Source organism: Hyla sarda, chromosome 4 (genome assembly GCF_029499605.1).
Source record: "Hyla sarda isolate aHylSar1 chromosome 4, aHylSar1.hap1, whole genome shotgun sequence".
NCBI lineage: Eukaryota > Metazoa > Chordata > Amphibia > Anura > Hylidae > Hyla > Hyla sarda.
The window spans coordinates 400,573,802-400,597,950 of NC_079192.1; the positions used below are offsets into that span (position 1 = coordinate 400,573,802).

At 34.9% G+C, this 24,149-nt stretch overlaps 1 protein-coding gene across 3 annotated transcripts in view; it reads left to right on the top strand.

Moving 5' to 3' along the window:
• EBF1 (EBF transcription factor 1) overlaps positions 1-24,149 on the top strand; it is a 439,555-nt gene that overhangs the window by 4,536 nt on the left and 410,870 nt on the right. For all 3 annotated transcript variants that reach the window (XM_056517346.1, XM_056517348.1, XM_056517347.1), the window contains exons 2-4: positions 1,292-1,448; positions 2,616-2,679; positions 5,729-5,784. In XM_056517346.1, the coding sequence (XP_056373321.1) occupies positions 1,292-1,448; positions 2,616-2,679; positions 5,729-5,784 (277 nt within the window). The remainder of the gene's footprint in view (positions 1-1,291; positions 1,449-2,615; positions 2,680-5,728; positions 5,785-24,149) is intronic.

Here is a 24,149-nt window from a genome sequence, read left to right on the forward strand (position 1 = left end):
ATCATATAGATTCAGATAATCTAATGGATAAATATGAGATAGATAGATATAAGATAGATAGATAAATAGATACATAGGAGATAGATAGATATGAGATAGATAGATATGAGATAGATATAAGATAGATAGATATGAGATAGATAGATAGATAAATAGATACATAGGATATAGATAAATTGATAGATAGATAGATACATAGGAGATATATAGATAGATAGATATGAGATAGATAGATAGATAAATAGATACATAGGATATAGATAAATTGATAGATAGATAGATATGAGATAGATACATAGGAGATATATAGATAGATAGATAGATAGATAGATATGAGATAGATAGATGTGAGATAGGTAGATATATATGAGATAGATAGATAGATAGATAGGTAGATATGAGATAGATAGATAGATAGATCAACATGAGATAGATAGATAGATAGATAGATAGATAGATATGAGATAGATAGATATGAGATAGATAGATAGATAGATATGAGATAGATAGATAGATAGATAGATAGATATGAGATAGATAGATAGATAGATATATGATAGATAGATAGATAGATAGATAGATAGATATGAGATAGGAGATAGATAGGAGATAGATAGATAGATAGATAGATAGATAGATAGATAGATATGAGATAGATAGACAGATAGATATGAGATAGATAGATAGATATGAGATAGATACATAGATATGAGGTAGATAGATATGAGATAGATAGATAGATAGATATGAGATAGATAGATAGATAAATAGATATGAGATAGATAGATAGATAGATAGATATGAGATAGATATTAGATAGATAGATAGATAGATATGAGATAGATAGATAGATATGAGATAGATACATAGATATGAGGTAGATAGATATGAGATAGATAGATAGATAGATAGATAGATATGAGATAGATAGATAGATAAATAGATATGAGATAGATAGATAGATAGATAGATAGATATGAGATAGATATGAGATAGATAGATATTAGATAGATAGATAGATAGATATGAGATAGATAGATAGATAGATAGATATGAGATGGATAGATATGAGATAGATAGAAACTGTAAATTGTAATTTACTATAATGTAGTTAAAAATTGCAACACTCCAAAATTGTGTAAAAAAGGGAAATTGAACCTGTTTATTGCAGTTAGAAGACATATCGCTGGATAATGTAGATGGATCGATGGATAAACAGATATATTGTTAGATAGATAGACGGGGTTAGAGTTCTCCTTTAGCCCTGTGTGACCCTTCTTTCTGCCCGCAGTGGTGTGGGTCTGGCCCGGGCACACTTTGAGAAGCAGCCCCCCTCTAACCTGAGGAAATCCAACTTCTTCCACTTCGTCCTGGCCCTGTATGACCGGCTGGGGCAGCCCGTGGAGATAGAGAGGACGGCGTTCGTGGGCTTCGTGGAGAAAGACAAGGTAAAGAGCAAACAATCATCATCATTATCATTATTATCATTATTATCATTATTATCATTATTGTTATTGTCATTTACCCCGATGTCATCCCCGTCCTGCTCCCCTCTCCAGCATCTCTGCCCCCACATCTTACCGACATCACCATCCCGACATCTATCCATGCGATCGGATCGCTTCGATCCATAAATCCGGTCACTTTCCGTTGTTTTATAATATTCCTATTTTCTTTACTGTTTTAAACAGATGCAGATTTTATAATAATCTCTTCTGCATTTTCATTATATTGTTTCATTTTATAATTTTTTTTTTTTACTTTAAATCTTATTTCATTTGCATTTTGTGGATTTTATTTCTCTCCATCCTTTGTAATTGATCTTTTTAGTTTTCTTTATAATATTCTGCATTTACCTATGCAAACCTTCACATTCCTTTTTATTATTTATTTATATATAGTTATATTTCTGCATTTGTTTATTTTATTTTGTGTATTTATTTATTCATTTTTTTTTATTTCTTGTGCATTTTTATGTTTTAATTGTATGGTGTTTTTTCTTATTTTATTTTTTTTTACTTTTTATCTTTTAATTTTTCATCTGTAAATAATTTAGGCAAGCCAATTTTTTTTTCTTAATTTTTAATTTTTTTTCTTGTTTTTTTTTTACTTTTTTATCTTTCAATTTTTCATCTGTGAATAATTTAGGTAAGACTATTTTATTTTATTTTTTTTTCTTTATTTTCTTGTTTTTTTTTTTTTACTTTTTTATCTTTCAATTTTTCATCTGTAAATAATAAATAATTTAGGTAAGACAATTTTTTTATTGTTTTTTTTTTGACTTTTTTATCTTTTAATTTTTCATCTGTAAATAATAAATAAATTAGGTAAGACATTTATTTTTTATTTTTTTTATTGTTTTTTTTATTTTTTAACTTTTTTATCTTTCAATTTTTCATCTGTAAATAATAAATAATTTAGGTAAGACAACTTTTTTTTATTTTATTTTATTTTTTACTTTTTCAGTGTTTGTGTTGAATGTGTACTTTAGGACAGGGGGTTGCACTCCTGGCAGTAGGACATGCTGGGGGTTGTAGTTGCACATCAGATGGAGGGTCCACAGGTTGCAGATCTAAGTCTATAATAATATTTGTGAAATGTTTTCTTACATTCAGGAAACAAGCAGCGAGAAGACGAATAATGGCATCCACTACCGCCTGCAGCTCCTCTATAGTAATGGTGAGTGTCTGGGGTCAGCTCCTCTATAGTAATGGTGAGTGTCTGGGGTCAGCTCCTCTATAGTAATGGTGAGTGTCTGGGGTCAGATCCTCTATATAGGACAGTGTTTCCCAACCAGGGTGCCTCCAGCTGTTGCAAAACTACAACTCCCAGCATGCTGGGAGTTGTAGTTTTGAAACAGCTGGAGGCACCCTGGTTGGGAAACACTGAATTATAGGACATTATACACAGGATAGTACAAATGTAATACACTTTTGTGTGGTGTCAGTAGTAGGAGGACTATATAGTAAGGCCGGACCACCGATATAAAGTGTATGAAGATGGATATTCAGTGTAGCAGAGCTGAGTTTGTTACCGGTTGGGACGTCTAGTGCTGGGTAATCTGGGTATTCATAGCTAAAGATTAAGAGCATAAATAATGAGAGCAATAGACATGTTATAAGAGTTATAAGAGTCTATAGATAGATAGATAGATAGATAGATATGAGATAGATAGAAATGAGATAGATATGAGATAGATAGATAGACAGACAGACAGATAGATAGATAGATAGATAGATATGAGATAGATAAATAGATAGATAGATATGAGATAGATAGATAGATATGAGATAGATAGATAGATAAATAGGATATGTCATTTGTCACTAGATAAATTACATATCCTTTTTATCTGTCTATCTCATATCTATTTATCCATCTATCTCATATCTATCTATCTATCTATCTCATATCTATCTATCTATCTATCTATCTCATATCTATCTCATATCTATCTATCTATCTATCTCATATCTATCTATCTATCTATCTCATGTCTATCTATCTCATTAATGATCTATCTCATATCTATCTATCTATCTATCTATCTCATATCTATTTATCTATCTCATATCTATCTATCTCATATCTATCTATCTCATATCTATCTATCTATCTATCTATCTATCTATCTCGTGTCTATCTATATCTCATATCTATCTATCTATCTATCTCATATCTATCTATCTATCTCATATCTATCTATCTATCTATCTATCTATCTATCTATCTATCTATCTATCTATCTATCTCATATGTATCTATCTATCTCATATTTATCTATCTCATGTCTATCTATATCTCATATATATCTATCTATTTATCTATCTATCTATCTATCTATCTGTCTATCGATCTATCTCATATCTATCTATCTATCTATCTCTCTCATATCTATCTATCTCATATCTATCTATCTCATATCTATCTATCTCATATCTATCTATCTATCTCATATCTATCTATCTCACATCTATCTATCTCTCATATCTATCTATCTCATATCTATCTATCTATCTATCCTATATTTATCTATCTATCTCATATCTATCTATCTATCCTATATTTATCTATCTATCTATCTTATGTATATGTATTCACCTATCTAATGCTTATCTATCCTTCTAAAGTCTGTCTATCTATCTATGTATTATCTATCTATCCATGTATTATCTATCTATTTATCTATCTATCTATCTATCTATCTATCTATCTATCTATGTATTATCTATCAATTTATCTATCTAGCTCATATCTATCTATCTATCTATAAATCCAGAAAACAGCAGCACACAAATTTAGGTGAAGAAATAAACTTGTGTACACAAGTTCACAAGTTTTTTTCTTCACCTAAATTTGTGTGCTGCTGGATTTATATTTCAAGTGGAGCCCTAACCCAGGCACCCGCACAGCGTGCACCAGTCATAGGAATCATTGGAGGTTGTGCTGCTCTCCTTGGGATATAGCTATCTATCTATCTATCTATCTATCTATCTATCTCATATCTATCTATCTATCTATCTATCTATCTATATGATGCATATCTATCTAATATCTCTCTATCTTATGTATATGTATCTAATGCTTATCTATTGTTCTATAGTCTATCTATCTATCTATCTATCTGTCTCTCTGTCTATCTATCTTATTTATATGTATTTACTTATCTAATGCTTATCTATCGTTCTTAAGTCTATCTATCTCATATCTATCTATCATCTATCTATCTCATATCTATCTATCTATCTATCTATCTCATATCTATCCATCTCATATCTGTCTATCTATCTATCTATCTATCTATCTATCACATAACTATCTATCTCATATCTATCTATCTATCTATCTATCTCATATCTATCTATCTATCTATCTATCTATCTCATATGTATCTATCTATCTATCTCATATCTATCTAGCTATCTATCCATCCATCCATCTATCTATCTATCTATCTATCCATCCATCCATCCATCCATCCATCCATCTATCTATCTATCTATCTATCTATCTATCTCATATCTATCTATCTATCTCATATCTATCTATCTATCTCATATCTATCTATCTATCTATCTATCTATCTATCTATCTATCTCATATCTATCTATCTAGCTATCTATCCATCCATCCATCCATCCATCCATCTATCTATCTATCTATCTATCTATCTATCTATCTATCTATCTATCTCATATCTATCTATCTATCTCATATCTATCTATCTCATATCTATCTATCTCATATCTATCTATCTATCTACTTATCTCAAATCTATCTATCTCATATCTATCTATCTATCTATCTATCTCATATCTATCTATCTATCTATCTATCTATCTATCTATCTCATATCTATCTCATATCTATCTATCTATCTATCTATCTCATATCCATATATCTATCTATCTATCTATCTATCTCATATCTATCTATCTCATATCTATCTATCTATCTCATATCTATCTATCTCATATCTATCTATCTATCTATCTCATATCTATCTATCTATCTATCTATCTACTTATCTCAAATCTATCTATCTATCTCATATCTATCTATCTATCTCATATCTATCTATCTATCTCATATCTATCTATCTATCTATCTCATATCTATCTATATAATATCTATCTCATATCCATCTATCTATCCATCTATCTATCTATCTATCTATCATGCAGTCTTTGATAACCCCTGGCTTACACCTTTCTGTCTTGTCTCCCAGGCATTAGAACAGAGCAGGACTTCTATGTGCGGTTAATAGACTCCATGACTAAGCAGGTAAGTGGCCCAGCTATAGATAATACTGTATTACTGGTAATAATAACCATGTTTGGGGCTCAGGAGATTTCCTGCAGAACTGTGAACATAAACCATGTTAAAATACATGAAGTCACCTATAAATAAAATAAAATCTTTGATAGGATGAGAGGCGCCTGGACAATGGACCTGTGTGCTGGGTGTAATGTGGGTTGTGTTTGTTTCTGTAATGTGGCTCATTGAGAAAGGGGTCAGGCTGCATGATGACAGATGGGAAGGTCAACAAAACAAGACCCTGCACACTGGAGCACAGGCTGACATTCACCACTCATGTGTATAGACCAGTGTTCCCCAACCAGGGTGCCTCCAGCTGCTACAAAACTACAGCTCCCAGCATGCCCGGACAGCCAACGGCTGTCCGGGCATGCTGGGAGTTGTAGTTTTGCAACATCTGGAGGCACCTTGGTTGGGAAACACTGGTCTAGGCTGTCACTGAATGTGTTCTTGGGAGGATAGGGTGTCTTATGAGGAACTACAACCCCCAATATATCCTACTAGGCTCCTGTTCCACCCCCCATGCAACTCATTATTAACTACTTCCTCCCCTGCAGTTTAGACATCATCAAGTCATTAGCCCTGCTGCAGGGAGGGGGGGGGGGGGGGGTTTGTAAAGATAAATCTATCTGATTCATGATTTATAATGTATCATTTTACATTCAGAACATCTATGTAGTGTAATAGATGTATTGTATTGTTCATGTGTTGTAGGTTATACTGTATGTAAGTGTCCATGTGTACCATCCTTAGTGTCTATGTGTATGGATTATATATTTGTGTGAGTATATTTGTTCATTCATGCCATAGGGAGTATGTGTTTTTTTTCTAGTGATTTTGTATGTTTCTATTTATCTAGATGTATTTTGTTTATATCCAGTATGTGTGTATTTGTGTTTAGAATTGTATTTATGTGAATGTTTGAGTATATTTGTTCATTCGTGCCACAGGTAGTATGTGTATTTTTATTTTATTTTATATATATATTTTTGTGATTTTGTATGTTTCCATTTATTTAGATGTATTTTGTTTGTATCCAGTATGTGTGCATTTGTGTTTATTTTCGTATTTATGTGAATGTTTGGGTATATTTGCTCATTCATGTCATAGGGAGTATGTGTCTTATTCTAGTGATTTTGTATGTTTCTATGTATTTTGATGTATTTTGTTTATATCCAGTATGTGTGTATTTGTGTTTAGAATTGTATTTATGTGAATGTTTGAGTATATTTGTTCGTTCATGCCATAAGGAGTATGTGTATTTTTATTTTATTTTATTATTTTTTAGTGATTTTGTATGTTTCTATTTATCTAGAAGTATTTTGTTTATATCCAGTATGTGTGTATTTGTGTTTATTATTGTATTTATGTGAATGTTTGGGTATATTTGCTCATTCATGTCATTGGGAGTATGTGTTTTTTTTATAATAATGTTTTTTTTGTGCTTTTGTATGTTCCTATTTATTTAGATGTATTTTCTTTATATCCAGTATGTGTGTATTTGTGTTTATAATTATATTTATGTGAATGTTTTAGTATATTTGTTCATTCATGTCATAGGGAGTATGTGTGTGTCTTTTTTTTTCTTAGTGATTTTGTATGTTTCTATTTGTCTAGATGTATTTTGTTTATATCCAGTATGTGTGTATTTGTGTTTATAATTGTATTTATGTGAATGTTTGGGTATATTTGTTCATTCATGTCATAGGGAGTATGTGTTTTGTTTTTTTTTTTTGTTTTTTTTTTAGTGATTTTGTATGTTTCTATTTGTTTAGATGTATTTTGTTTATATCCAGTATGTGTGTATTTGTGTTTAGAATTGTATTTATGTGAATGTTTGGGTATATTTGTTTATGAATGTCATAGGAAGTATGTGTTTTTATGTGCTTTTGTATGTTTGTATTTGTTTAGATGTATTTTGTTTATTTACAATAGGTGTGTGTGTATTTGTGTTTATCAATGTATTTATGTGAATGTTTGGGTATATTTCTATTTTTTCTGGTTGCTCTCCTCTGCATATTTATGTGTATGTATTTGCATGCTGTATACTGTAAGTATTTGTGTGCTCTCTTTCATGGCTTATGTTTGTATATCCCCATGTGTATATTTGTATGTGTATACGGTATGTATCAGTGTGTGTGGATGTGTTTTTGGTGATTGTCAGAAAACACACCAGTCTCATTGTAACCTCCTTCCTTCCTGGCAGTGTTATGCAGTTCACATATTATTTTTGGACCTTTTTGCAGACACTCCAGGCATTTCCTTTAACAAAAAAAAAGTCTTCTTGTAATATCACATACATGTTTTTATCCTGTTATCTGAGAATCTATCATTGCAGCTATTGTAAGATGTCTCCGCATATTGTACCAAGTCATTTCTATACATTTCATATGTTCTTAAAGCTGCAGGAGCCCAATAATATCTGCCCTGTAGGATATTTTATGATCCCTGATTCTCCAGTAATAAGTTTTGTGTTATTTGCTATCTATCTATCTATCTATCTATCTATCTCTATCTATCTATCTATCTATCTATCTCTATCTATCTATCTATCTATCTATCTATCTCCTATGTATCTATCTATCTCATATCTATCTATCTCATATCTATCTATCTATCTATCTCACATCTATCTATCTCATATCTACCTATCTCATATCTATCTATCTATCATCTCATAATCTATCTATCTATCTATCTATCTATCTCACATCTATCTATCTCATATCTATCTATCTCATATCTACCTATCTCATATCTATCTCATATCTATATTATATCTATCTATCTCATATCTATCTATCTATCATCTCATAATCTATCTATCTATCTATCTCATATCTATCTCATATCTATCTATCTATCTCCTATCTATCTCATATCTATCTATATTATATCTATCTATCTCATATCTATCTATCTATCATCTCATAATCTATCTATCTATCTATCTATCTCTCATATCTATCTATCTCATATCTATCTATCTATCTCATATCTATCTATCTATCTCATGTCTATCTATCTCATATCTATCTATCTATCTATCTATCTCATATCTATCTCATGTCTATCTATCTATCTATCTCATATCTATCTATCTATCTATCTATCTACCTACCTATCTATCTCATATCTATCTAATATCTAACTATCTCTCTATCTATCTATCTATCATCTATCTATCTATCTATCTATCTATCTATCTATCTCATATCTAAATATCTATCTATCTCATATCTATCTCATATCTATCTATCTAACTATCTATCTCATATCTATCTATCTATCTATCTATCTCATATCTATCTATCTATCTATCTCATATCTGTCTATCTATCTATATCTATCTATCTATCTCATATCTATCTCATATCTATCTATATTATATCTATCTATCTCATATCTATCTATCTATCTATCTATCATCTCATATCTATCTATCTATCTATCTATCTCCTATCTATCTCATATCTATCTATCTATCTCCTATCTGTCTATCTATCTCTCTCTCATATCTCTCTCTCTCATATCTATCTATCTATCTATCTATCTATCTATCTCATATCTATCTATCTATCTATCTATCTATCTATCTCATGTCTATCTATCTCATATCTATCTATCTATCTATCTATCTATCTATCTATCTATCTATCTATCTCATATCTATCTCATGTCTATCTATCTATCTATCTATCTCATATCTATCTATCTATCTATCTATCTACCTACCTACCTATCTATCTCATATCTAACTGTCTCTCTATCTATCTATCTATCTATCTATCTATCATCTATCTATCTATCTATCTATCTAATATCTATCTCATATCTAAATATCTATCTATCTCATATCTGTCAGGATCCGGACTGGTATGCAGCGAGGACACTGGTGGTGGATCCTCTGTGTCAGTGAGGGATTGGCGTGGACCGTACCGGAGGACCGGTTCTAAGTTGCTACTGGTTTTCACCAGAGCCTGCCGCAAAGCGGGATGGTCTTGCTGCGGCGGTAGCAACCAGGTCGTGTCCACCGGTAGCGGCTCAACCTCACTGACTGCTGAGACTGGCGTGGTACAGGAGGACTAGACAGAGGCAAGGTCAGACGTAGCAGAAGGTCAGGGCAGGCGGCAAAGGTTCGTAGTCAAGGGCAACGGCAGAAGGTCTGGAAACACTGGTAATGGACACACACAAGAACGCTTTCACTAGGCACAAGGCAACAAGATCCGGCCAGGACAGGATGGGGAAGTGGGTTTAAATAGGCAAAGTACAGGTGCAGGTACTGATTGGGACAGGCGCCAATCAATGGCGCACTGGCCCTTTAAATTTCAGAGAGCCGGCGCGCGCGCGCCCTAGAGAGCGGGGCCGCGCGCGCCGGAACTGAGCAGACAGAGGACGGGGCAGGTGAGGAGATTGGGATGCGACCCGCGGGCGGGCGCGTCCCGCTACGCGGATCGCATCCTTGCCGGTGACACTAGAGCAGTGTTCCCGGTCTGCGGGTCTGACCTGGGCGCTGCATGGAGAAGAACGCCGCGAGCGCTCCGGGGAGGAGCAGGGACCCGGAGCGCTCGGTGTAACAATATCTATCTATCTCATATCTATCTATCTCATATCTATCTATCTCATATCTATCTATCTCATATCTATCTCATATCTATCTATCTATCTATCTCATATCTATCTATCTATCTATCTCATATCTATCTATCTCATATCTATCTATCTATCTCATATCTATCTATCTATCTCATATCTATCTATCTATCTCATATCTATCTATCTATCTATCTCATATCTATCTATCTCATATCCATCTATCTATCTATCTATCTATCTCATATCTATCTATCTATCTCATATCTATCTATCTATCTATCTATCTATCTCATATCTATCTACCGTTATTTGTGCTGGTTGGTTACAATATAATATATTCTGGTTATTACACAATAGTGTATAATGTTGATGTCCTTTTTATTTAGTTCATAGATAATCAGATTTTTTATACACATTTTCATGTTTTTATTGTCATTTTTTAAGAAACTGATAAAATGTTTTGCCGGTTCATGTGTTTTTCTACACTTCTTATTGCTGTTTCTTACTATCCCTTAATTTCACTTCATTTTTTATCTATCTATGGTCTATCTATCATCTATCAATTTATCTATTCTTCTATCTCTCTCTCTATCTATCTATTTATCTATCATCTATCAATTTATCTATTCTTCTATCTATTCTTCTATCTATCTATCAATCATCTATCAATTTATCTATTCTTCTATCTATTCTTCTATCTATTCTTCTATCTATCTATCATCTATCAATTTATCTATTCTTCTATCTATCTATCTATCTATCTATCTATCTATCTATCTATCTATGTACATAGGGGCTCCTAGCCTAAACAATTGACAATGTATAAATTGGTGGCTAGTAGGTTGAGTCAGTTTCCTGTCCCCAGTGGAGCAGCCGCTGTTTTGTATTTGCCTTTTTCTGGAATTAGGGCCTCACAGACTTGACAGATGTGACTAGAGCTGAATCTGTGAAAAGCTGAGACCTCTGATGCATTTTACATGAACTAGTAACCTGGAAAGTTATCTGTGCAGAAGGCAAAGGAACCACTATGAACAGAGGTCAGCTGCTGACAAAGTATACCCCTCAGACATAAACATAGAAGAATGGATATAGGGACATGACAGATAAATGGATAGATAGATAGATAGAGGAAAGGTAAATAAATGGATAGATAGATATGAGATAGATAGATATGAGATAGATATGAGATAGATGCATATGAGATAGATAGATAGATAGATAGATATGAGTGAGATAGATAGATTTCTTTCTTGCTTCCTATCTATCTATCTCATATCTATCTATGTATCTATCTATTTCATATCTATCTATCTATCTATCTCATATCTATCTATCTATCTATCTCATATCTATCTATCTATCTTTATTTCTACCTATCTCCTATCTATCTATCTATCTTTAATTCTTTCTACCTATCTCCCATCTATCTCTCTATCTATCTCATATCTATCTATCTATCTCCTATCTATCTCTCTCTCTATCTCATATCTATCTATCTCATTTCTATCTATCTCTCTCTCTATCTATCTCATATCTATCTACTGATCTATCTATCTATCTATCTATCTATCTATCTACGGTATCTATCTATCTATCTATCTATCTATCTACACTTCACAGGAGATCAGCACAACCACTATAATTGTCAGAGTACAGGCTGTTGGAGCCCGGGTTAAAGGCCCTCCAGTATACAAAGAACCAAAAAATCAGCAGCACTCCGTTCCCTCAAATGAATCAGTGTTTGGCTTTATTCTTCTTATGTTACTACGTTTTGGCTGTGTCACATAGCCACTATAAAGCTTGATAACGGCTATGTGAGACAGCCAAAAGATAGCTGCTTGTAACACAAGAAGAATACTGCTATGCACTGATTCATCTGAGGGAACGGAGTGCTGCTGATTTTTTTGGTTCATTGTATACTGGAGGGCCTTTAACCCAGGCTCCAACAGCCTGTACTGTGACAATTATAGTGGTTGTGCTGCTCTCCTGCGAAGTGTAGATAGATAGATAGATCATTAGATAGATATGAGATAGATAGATAGATATGAGATAGATAGATAGAAATGAGAGATATGAGATAGATAGATAGATATGAGAAAGATAGATAGATATGAGATAGATAGATAGATATGAGATAGATAGATAGATAGATATGATAGATATGAGAGAGATAGATAGACATGAGATAGATAGATATGAGATAGATAGATATGAGATAGATAGATATGAGATAGATAGATATGAGATAGATAGATAGATAGATGGATAGATATGAGATAGATAGATAGATATGAGATAGATAGATATTTATGAGATATATAGACAGACAGATAGATATGATATAGATAGATATGAGATAGATAGATGGATAGATAGATATGAGATAGATATATAGATAGATATGAGATAGATAGATAGATAGATAGATAGATATGAGATAGATAGATAGACAGATCCATGGATATCTTTCCTCCTGTACCTTCTCACACTTTTACTTCTTATCCTATAATTCCATCCTAATCCTCTCCCTTTCTCTCCCTTTATCATTGTGTATTCTACTTGCTGGAGATAGTGTAGGTTATCTGATACATACATGATGTGAATGTGACGGTATAATTCAGGACTCATGATGAGCGGATGGATTTGTATTTCATATATGTAGAAGACTTGAAGGGAATTAGAGTCTGTCTGAATTCTGTCATTATTAGGTTATACAGCAGAATATTCCGGTTATTGGGACAAAGATATCAGGACATAACAGTAACTAAGACGCTAATTCTATTAATACCAGTCCAATCAATTCCCATCAGCGTCCTTTCGTTTCTTATGAAGCCATATTGTGATGTATTTATCATCTCCTTACAACATTAATGGAAACCATGAACGACAGGTCCGGCCCATCAGACCGGCCTATGTTTGGTGCCAGTTGTGGGATGGTGTAAGGAAGTAGGGAGTGTATCTCATGGCGAACCAGGGCATCATGCTGATATATCTGGAGTAATCCGCACCATTTTTGGCACATGTATGCTGTCTACATTAGAGCATGCACTGTGATGGTGTACTACAGAACCCAAGTGTATGGTAGCTCAGCATACGGCATGGATGTGGGTATGGCATGGATGTTGGCAGGGCTGGTGCAAGGTTTTTTGCCACCCTAAGCAAATGTAAATTTTGTCGCCCCCTTGACTCCGCCCATTGGCTCCCCCCTTTGACATGCCCCCACATTACTACTGGGGTGACACACTGTAACAAGCCCCCTCTTCATGTAGGCCAAGCGGGTGGTTCATATGCTGGTTGTCTAACTTTCTTGGGGCAAGCAGAGCGGCCCCCCCCCCCTCCCCACAAAGAGGACGCTCTAGGCGGCTGCCTATTTTGCCTATAGGCAGAGACAGCCATGGATGTGGGGTGGGAGAAAGGTTAAGATGATTCTATCTGTTGATGAGGGTCTGGATCATGGAGGGTTGTGGCCAACTAAATTTTCCATTGGGAGACAACAAAATGTATATTATTTGGCTGACCATACTTTCCAGTACCATTTTACCAGTGGACTAAGCCTATGCAGTCATTATAGGTGTCAGTCTATCTCTCCATCTATCTATCTATCTCATATCTATCTATCTATCTATCTATCTATCCATTCATCCATTGCATATCTATCTACTCTATATTAGATCTTTTGTTGTCTTCTATCTATCTATCTATCTATCCATCCATTCATTCCTTCACAAACCCACCAACCTATCTATCTATCTATCTATGACTGCTGATCTATTCACACAGAGGCATATTCATAGTGTAGGGTCCATCCCAATGAGATCACCTTACCGTGGTGGGACGGTCCAAGCTATTTGGCCACCAAATTGCAAGCTAAGTATCTCACTATTTCATTACAGCACCATAGCTGAATAGCTTCTCATGTTGTATCTATATACTCATGTTTTATCTATATCTTTGTGCTAGCAGTGTGCTGCTGTATTCTCCTGTTGCTGTATATTTAGCCCAGCAGCCTGCACCTGTAAGCCAGGTCCGTATAATAGTTTGGAATCAATAGTGCTGGCCAACTTATTCTTTGTTTGTATCTATCTATCTAAATATCTATCTCTCTATCTATCTATCTATCTATCTATCTATCTATCTATCTCATATCTATCCATCTCATATCTATCTATCTCCTATCTATCCATTTATCTATCTATCCATCTTATTCTTATCATCCTAAAATACAATAAAATTATCTAAAAAAATACATACAAAGCCCTAGAAAACATTTACATGGTTCCTAATTAATGTATATAAAATTCTAAATATTCCATAGAAATAAATACTTTTCCGCCTTTATTTATTTATTTATATTTTTAATGGCAGCGAATTAATTACAGTAATGATGTAAACATGCGGCTTGGAATTTGCATGCATGATCAGGGCCGGTTTTGGGAAAATGTATACTCATCACAGTGGAAAATGTGTTGTTTTGAGTCGGGGGTGAACACAAAGCTGAGGATTTTGGAGAGGCTGCCTCAGCCAGATGGCCTAATGTATTTTTCAGTCTGGCATCCCAACTGCTCCCTCCTGTATTACATAGCGCCATTTGTTCTGGGATATTTACGCTAGAGCTGCTTCAAAAGTGAATGTTTGAACTACCTTAAAAATGAACATATTAGCAGAGATGTATTTTATTAATCCCACGATGATATTTTGATTTTACACAGCCAATGACTTCCTGACCATGTGGGCAAAGCGCCAGCGCCAAATTACATGTGAATTCGGAATATAGATTAGCTGATTTGTAGTCTATTGGTGCAGGTCGAGGGCGGCTCGGAATAGTTAAACACAGACAGTACCATTCCCTGACAATATTGAAAACGTTTATACGCGAATATTATAATTATGGCAATTTTTTTAATTTTGAGTCCTAAATCTTTGTGGCATCTTTTACTGTGTGGTCATTTAATTGTATATCATTGTAATGAATTCCAATAAAATTCAAAAAAATAAATAAATAAAAAATAATTCAATATCCAAAAATGTTAGATTTTTTTTTATTTATATATATTTTTTTTTTTTACGAAGAACCTGTAGAATATTTCTATAACCTATTATTTCTAGGGAGTAATGTAGAGGAAAGCACCATAAAGGTAAATGGAGACTTATAGGATATTCATGCGCCACTAGGAATTCTGGGAAGAAGTTTGCTTTGCATATCTATCTATCTTTTATTTCTCAAAAACTGATTATTTTAACCCCCATCCCGACCCTCCAAAAAATTGTCGGGAAGTAAAGAAAAAAAAATTATATATGTTATGTTCTTAAATAAATATTTTAAACTTTTTTGGATTGTTACAAATTATTAGGCGGTGCTGATAAAAGGGGTGGGGATGTGACAACCGCGACAGCTTCAAAATTACATACGGCGAGTTAACCTTTGAACCCTTGAATATTTTTACAAAAGCTGCTTATCCCAAATATAGCCTTACTCCAGTGAATATGATGTATTATTGCTTGTTCCAAACATTGGAATTGTCTTCTTTCTTCTTTTTTTTATATAACATTATTATTATTATTTTTTTTTAATATGTAACAAAAATTTTTGCCCATTTTTTTTCCTGAATTTAAAGACTTTATTTCAAACATAAAATACATTTTACAATTCAATTAAATTTTCTTACGCTAAAGTTAAACTAGAAAATAACATTAAAGGGGTATTCCAGACCAAAACCTTTTTTTTATATATATCAACTGGCTCCGGAAAGCCAAACAGATTTGTAAATTACTTCGATTAAAAAATCTGAATCCTTCCAATAGTTATTAGCTTCTGAAGTTGAGCTGTTGTTTTCTGTCTAACTGCTCTCTGATGACTCACGTCCCGGGAGCTGTGCGGTTCCTATGGGGATATTCTCCCATCATGCACAGCTCCCGGGACGTGACATCATCATTGAGCAGTTAGACAGAAAACTTCAGAAGCTAATAACTATTGGAAGGATTAAGATTTTTTAATAGAAGTCATTTACAAATCTGTTTAACTTTCCGGAGCCAGTTAATATATATAAAAAAAAGTTTTTGCCTGGAATACCCCTTTAATGCTTGTTCCAAACATTGGAATTGTCTTCTTCTTTTTTCTTCTTCTTTTTTATTTTTTATAACATTATTATTATTTTTATTATGTAACATTTTTTGCCAATTTTTTTCCGGAATTGAAAGACTTTTTTTTTTTTAAATATAAAATACATTTTACAATCCAATGAAAAAAATTTGCGCTAAAGTTAAACTAGAAAAGAACATTAAATTATATATTTTATTTACTATAAAAAGAAAGTTATGTTTTTATTTACTATAAAAAGAAAAATAATAAAATAAATAAATAAGTAAAAAAAAATAAAATAAAAAAAAAGGAGAACCATTGCGCCCCTAGAATATAAGCTCCATGATGGCAGAAAAGATGATGTGTTTCCTTTGTTAAATTCAGTAGTTTATTCAGCGTGGCAGGATAGCTTGTCAATAAATAGATATTTAATATATTTATTATTTGCCGACACAAATTTTTGAGGCACAATGCAGTTTAAGTTTTTTTTTTTTAACACGAAACTTCAAGACCAGTTTTGGCCTGCTTCCCTGTGGCGAACGCTGCAATAAACATCAGTAAGGTTTCTACACCTAATATACTAGATGGTATGTGAAAGTAGCACTAAGAGCTATGCTGATTCACGTGTATTTTAATCTGCTCCTAATTTTCAATCTCTTGGGTCCTGTTTTCCACACTGGCTGCAATTCTGTTTTCCAGCTGGTAATTTGATCGCTTGTATTTTCTAGCGAGGGATGATGTCTGATAATGCAGAGTGTGGTTTGTTTCTCCTACAGCGGATGATGTCATTCCATTCTGCGCTAGTGACGGTATGACATCACCCTACCAGGGTATTGCAGAATGGTCCTCAGGGGAGACCAGGCTACGAAAACTGTGAGCTGCGCGCTTTCAGGATAATCATTGCTATTTAATGTGACTCTAATGAAAACCATCGCAGTTTCGAATTAAAGGTCCACCCGGGTTTGCATGGCCTTCCCATGCGCGCACAGCCGCAGTTTTTAATTTAACATGTGTTCGGAGTTATATAGTCTCAACACTTTGGATGTTGCTCTATTTGCAAAACCTTTTTTGAACTTTATTTTTTATGTACCCTTTAACTCTGGAGCTTGGGTCCTCTCATCAAATGCCAAGATGGTGTTTTTTTTATTTTTATATAATATTTTCGGAATTGCTATAAAGATTTGCAATCTTTTCTGAATTGTTAAGAGTGGTTAGGTATATTTAAAAAAATAATAACAATAATAATAAAATAAATAATAATAAAAAATTAAAATAAAATAAAAATAATAATAATAATAATAATATATATATATATATATATATATATATTTAAATACCTAAAATGTTTCCCAAAAAAAAAAGAAGAAAATAATGTCACAAAGCTCAGTAACAATTATAATGGATGCAGTTACAGCTTCCTCAGGGGTTGTCAGCCTGCTAATAGACCAAGACATGGTACTTGCTGGGCATTTTACTTAAAGGGGTATTCCAGGCCAAAACTTTTTTTTATATATATCAACTGGCTCCGGAAAGTTAAACAGATTTGTAAATTACTTCTATTAAAAAATCTTAATCCTTCCAATCGTTATTAGCTTCTGAAGTTGAGTTGTTGTTTTCTGTCTAACTGCTCTCTGATGACTCACGTCCCGGGAGCTGTGCAGTTCCTATGGGGATATTCTCCCATCATGCACAGCTCCCGGGATGTGACATCATCATTGAGCAGTTAGACAGAAAACTTCAGAAGCTAATAACTATTGGAAGGATTAAGATTTTTTAATAGAAGTAATTTACAAATCTGTTTAACTTTCCGGAGCCAGTTGATATATATAAAAAAAAGGTTTTGCCTGGAATACCCCTTTTATAAGTGCACTTGGGATCCTGAACTAGGGAACCTGTCTTCATGAAAATATATATAGTTATATAGTAGGAGGAGCCAGGCAGATTGATATATATAGTTTTTTTGTAAAAAGATTCAGTATAACTTGCAACATACTGGAAATGTAGGGTTGGCACTCGAATCTACCGTCGTGCACGTGGACTATTGCAGAACTGGTAGAGAAAGGAATCCCGGCACTCAGTTTTCTTCTGCCAAACAATTTGTGTTTATTTACACGGTGCAAGATACAAAGGACGCGTTTTGGCCAAAGCCTTATTCAGGCTGACATCAGACTGTCTGAATAAGGCTTTGGCCTAAACGCGTCCTTTGTATCTTGCACTGTGTAAATAAACACAAATCTTTTGGCAGAAGAAAACAGTGAGTGCCGGGATTCCTTTCTCTAACTTGCAACATATTCTCCCCTCTCCTGTAAGACTGTATTCCACTCTAAAAACCAGCTTAGTTTTGTCCTGTGTCTGCAAGACAAGCCAACCTAAAAACTTAACCTAAAAAGTCACCTGAAATGACAGGTACACTTTAAGAGTTCAGTGGGTGGTCCTACTTAACGATTGACAGCCTTTTACCCTACTTAATGATTGACAGCCTTTTACCCTACTTAACGATTGACAGCCTTTTACCCTACGAACATGCCTACAGAGAGCTGTCAATCACTGAGTAGGCCCGCCCACTGGACTCCTAAGTTAACAATGAGCAGAGGTTTAAATGACAAACACATATCAAAATTTAGATTGAATTTTTTTTACCCACAACACTATATATGAATCTGTTTAGCTGTACCTGTCTGTTCTACATATTGACAGATCAGACTGCTATTTTAATGTCACACGTTCAGTTTAAGACACAGCACTATTTTCTTTTTTAAAAAAAAGCTATTTTGTATGTTCTCATAAACACAAATGTTGTAATTTTTTACTGTTTCCTTGTTTTTGTCCCCTTGAAGGGGTACTCCACTGCTCAGCGTTTGGAACAAACTGTTCCGAATGCTTAGAACCGGCGCCGGGAGCTCGTGACATCATAGCCCCGCCCCCTCATGACGTTATACCCCGCCCCCTCAATGCAAGTCTATGGGAGGGGGCGTGACGACTGTCACGCCCCCTCCCATAGACTTGCATTGAGGGGTGGGGCGTGATGTCATGAGGGGGCTATGACATCAGTAGCTCCCTGCACCGGCTCTAAGCATTCGGAACATTTTGTTCCAAACACTGAGCAGCAGAGTACCCCTTTAAAAATTAGTCATCAAATGCCGTGTTCTGAATGCAATTTCATTTTAAAATAAAAAAAAAATTATAAACCAAAGAGCCAATATTATCAAAATATCAAATTTCGGATCACAATTTATTGTCACATTTAAGAACGGAATGAAAGGCCTTGTGTGTATTTGAGATTTACCCTCCTTTCCTTATTTTCGGTGTCTGCGTAACTGGAGGCTGTGGATCCCCTTAATGAGCTGTAAGACTTGTCTATAAGGTACTAAGCCTAGATCCGGCTAATTGAGAGGCTTGAGCTAAACAACAGGCACGTCTTGCAATTAAACTGGCACGTGACTAATCTTTCAGACATGCAGCTGTGTGTTATTGAGTTCCTCCATTTTTTGGTAGCCATTGGCTGTGCCTAAGAACTAAGGAAAGCCATGAGCCGTGTGCACCCCCTAAACCCCACTACAACCCACATTGGTTTTTTGAGATGGGATGAGGAGCAACCAGACTTGTGTGCCCCAATTTTTCATAGGTAGGATGTTACAATTGAAATACACCTTCTCCCCATTGGTGGTTATCAGGAATCTGGTGTGTATAGGGGTCTATTGGTTGCCCATTTTAGTACCAACAATGTAGACTAGAAGAGAATAGTTAAAGGGGTTATCCAGGAAAAACATTTTTTTATATATCAACTGGCTCCAGAAAGTTAAACAGATTTGTAAATTACTTCTATTAAAAAAATACTTATGAGCTTCTGAAGTTAAGGTTGTTCTTTTCTGTGCCCTCTGATGACACGTGTCTCGGGAACCGCCCAGTTTAGAAGAAAATCCCCATAGCAAACCTCTTCTAAACTGGGCGGTTCCCGAGACACATGTCATCAAAGAGCACTTAGACAGAAAAGAATAACCTTAACTTCAGAAGCTCATAAGTGCTGAAAGGATTAAGATTTTTTAATAGAAGTAATTGACAAATCTGTTTAACTTTCTGGATCCAGTTGATATATATATATATATATATATATATATATATATATATATATATATATACATATAAATAAAAAGTTTTTTCCTGGATAACCCCTTTAAAGGGATACTTTCGTGGAAAACTTTTTTCTTTTTTTAAATCAACTGGTGCCAGAAAGTTAAACAGATTTGTAAATCACTTCTGTTAGAAAATCTTAATCCTTCCAGTACTTTTTGGGGGCTGTATACTAAAGAGAAATCCAAAAAAGAAATGCATTTCCTCTGATGTCATAACCACAGTGCTCTCTGCTGACATCTCTGCCCATTTTAGGAACTGTCCAGAGCAGCATATGTTTGCTATGGGGATTTTCTCCTGCTCTGGACAGTTCCTAAAATGGACAGCAGAGGTCAGCAGAGAGCACTGTGGTCATGACATCAGAGGAAATGCATTTCTTTTTTGGATTTCTCTTTAGTATACAGCCCCTAAAAAGTACTGGAAGGATTAAGATTTTTTAATAGAAGTGATTTACAAATCTGTTTAACTTTCTGTCACCAGTTGATTAAAAAAAAAAAAGTTTTCCACGGGAGTACCCCTTTAAGAGTTGCGGTCCAAATAGTTAGCAGTGCGCCAGACGATGGATAACATTATAGCCTGGTGTTAACATATAGCTGTAAAATATTATGATCATACGATTATGAGAGAGCGCTGTGGTCTGGAGGGGGACCCATAAAATTGGGTCTTTGACTTTTTTTAAATTGGGAAAATAAAATTTGTCATAGGTAAGATAGCTTTAAATTGTGAGCGCATTACAAAACAGGATTCTTCGTAAGGAATAGGGGCGATTGGGATAGTTGGGTTTATTGGGATCAACCCAAGTTACATGGGATAATCAAATCCAATTTACTACAGTGTTCCCTCAAGTTACAATATTAATTGGTTCCAGGACGACCATTGTATGTTGAATCCATTGTATGTTGAGACCATAACTCTATGGAAACCTGGTAATTGGTTCTAAAGACCCAAAATGTCATTAAAAAATAGGAAATAGTGAGGATTAAAGAAAAATAAGTAGATAATTAATATAGATAAAGCAAATCCTTACATATAAAAGTAAGAAAGATTTGCTGGGAGCTGTAAATCACTGTCTATGTCAGTGTTTTCCAAGCAGGGAGCCTCCAGCTGTTGCAAAACTACAACTCCCAGCATGCCCGGACAGCCAAAGGCTGTCCGGGCATGCTGGGAGTTGTAGTTTTGCAACAGCTGGGGGCACCCTGCTTGGGAAACAGTGGTCTATGTAGAGGATAGGACGCAATGTCCTAAAAAAGTAACATGGAGTCGTTCTTACCTGGCGTCCAAAGGAGCAGCTAACCCTGGTATAGGTAAAGAGTACAGAACATGTAATACCTCCCAGTACTGTAGGGGGCGCTACCAGACACCAGTCAGTGCACACGCTTCAGTAATACAGGTAAAGAGTACAGAACATGTAATACCTCCCTGTACTGTAGGGGGCGCTACCAGACACCATTCAGTGCATACGCTTCAGTAATACAGGTAAAGAGAAGTACAGAACATGTAATACCTCCATGTCCTGTAGGGGGCGCTACCAGACACCAGTCACTGCATACGCTTCAGTAATACAGGTTAAGAGTACAGAACATGTAATACCTCCCTGTACTGTAGGGGGCGCTACCAGACACCAATCAGTGCATAGCTTCAGTAATACAGGTTAAGAGTACAGAACATGTAATACCTCCCTGTACTGTAGGGGGCGCTACCAGACACCAGTCAGTGCATACGCTTCAGTAATACAGGTAAAGAGTACTACAGAACATGTAATACCTCCCTGTACTGTAGGGGCGCTACCAGACACCAGTCAGTGCATACACTTCAGTAATACAGGTAAAGAGTAGTACAGAACATGTAATACCTCCCTGTACTGTAGAGGGCACTACCAGACACCAGTCAGTGCATATGCTTCAGTAATACAGGTAAAGAGTACAGAACATCTAATACCTCCCTGTACTGTAGGGGGCGCTACCAGACACCAGTCAGTGCATACACTTCAGTAATACAGGAGTTTTACCAGTGAATGTCCATTCTGATTGGTCAGTTCTTCCGGCCATTGACACGTTTCGCAGATCTGGACCGTCCGTACATTGTATGTTGAGTCTGCTTTCAACTTACAATGGTCCAGAAAACTATTGTTGAAACTATTGTATGTTGAGGCCATTGTAAGTTGAGGGATCACTGTATAGGGTTCTCTCCATGGAACAGCTTTAAAGTATGAGCACACCACCAGCCTCCTGGATCCCCGGTGAGAAATGGGGGTGATAGGATGGTGGGGTTAACTGCAGTCACATTGTAACTTTCAAGTTTACAGTGAAGTTAGATTTTTAACTCCTTTCATGCCGGTATGATGCTCGGTGTGGAAATCCACAGCAGGAGTAATAGTGAGATATATGGGGAGGAAGTCTCCCTAGGGATAGCCGTGCAGAGCAGCGGGGTTACACTTCTGTGCGGGAGGGAAGGATCATTGGGAGCTTTGAAGATCAGAGATACATGAAGTTTATTCTGGCAGATATGACCATAATGCTTTTCAAAATGTCTTTCTGGAGATTCTAGTATTTTATGGCTGGAAATGTAGAGATGGAGTTATCACAGAATAATGCTCTGTGAGAACAGTCAGATGCAGAGGAGCTGATGGTATCATGTGCACAAAATGCAGCTGATGGAAGAAGAAACAGATTAAAGTGGAGAGAGCCCCCCATTAGTCATGGCAGGGTTTATGTCATATCTGTGACAGGCTGCAGTTCTCAGGCCTGGATTACACCAACAACCTACAATTGCATTTGCGCGGTCGTGTCGGCGGCACGTCCCCACTACAGCAGACCAACTCTACTACATACAGTGATGTTACCCTGTCATATATAATAGCTATACTAATGGAAGGATTGCATGAACAGTTAGAGATACAAGACTAAGTGATTATAGCAATTCACAGACTTAAAGGAACACTCCATGGCTTTTTATTTTCTTCCAAGGATGAAAAAATCCAGACTATCTATCTATCTATCTATCTATCTATCTATCTTTCTATCTATCTATGTCATATCTATCTAGCTCATATCCATCTACCTCATATCTATCCATTTATCTATCTGTCTATCTATCTACCTCATATCTATCTATCTCTCTCTCTCTCTCTCTCTCATATCTATCTATCTAATATCTATCTATCTACCTCATATCTATCTATCTATCTATCCCATATCTATCTATCTCCTATCTATCTATCTATCTATCTATCTATCTATCTATCTATCTCATATCTATCTATCTCATATCTATCTATCTCATATCTATCTATCTCAAATCTATCTATATATCTCATATCTATTTATCTATCTCATATCTATCTATCCATCTATATATCTGCTATCTATCCTAGTTTCTTTCTTTCTTTCATTTCTTTTTCTATTCTTCCATGGACAAAGCACAGACTATCGTATCTATCCATTATGTTTCTGTACCTTCTTTCTATTTCTTTCTAGAATCTATTCTTCTACCTAGTTCCTTCCTTGTTAAGACAATTGCATACAAG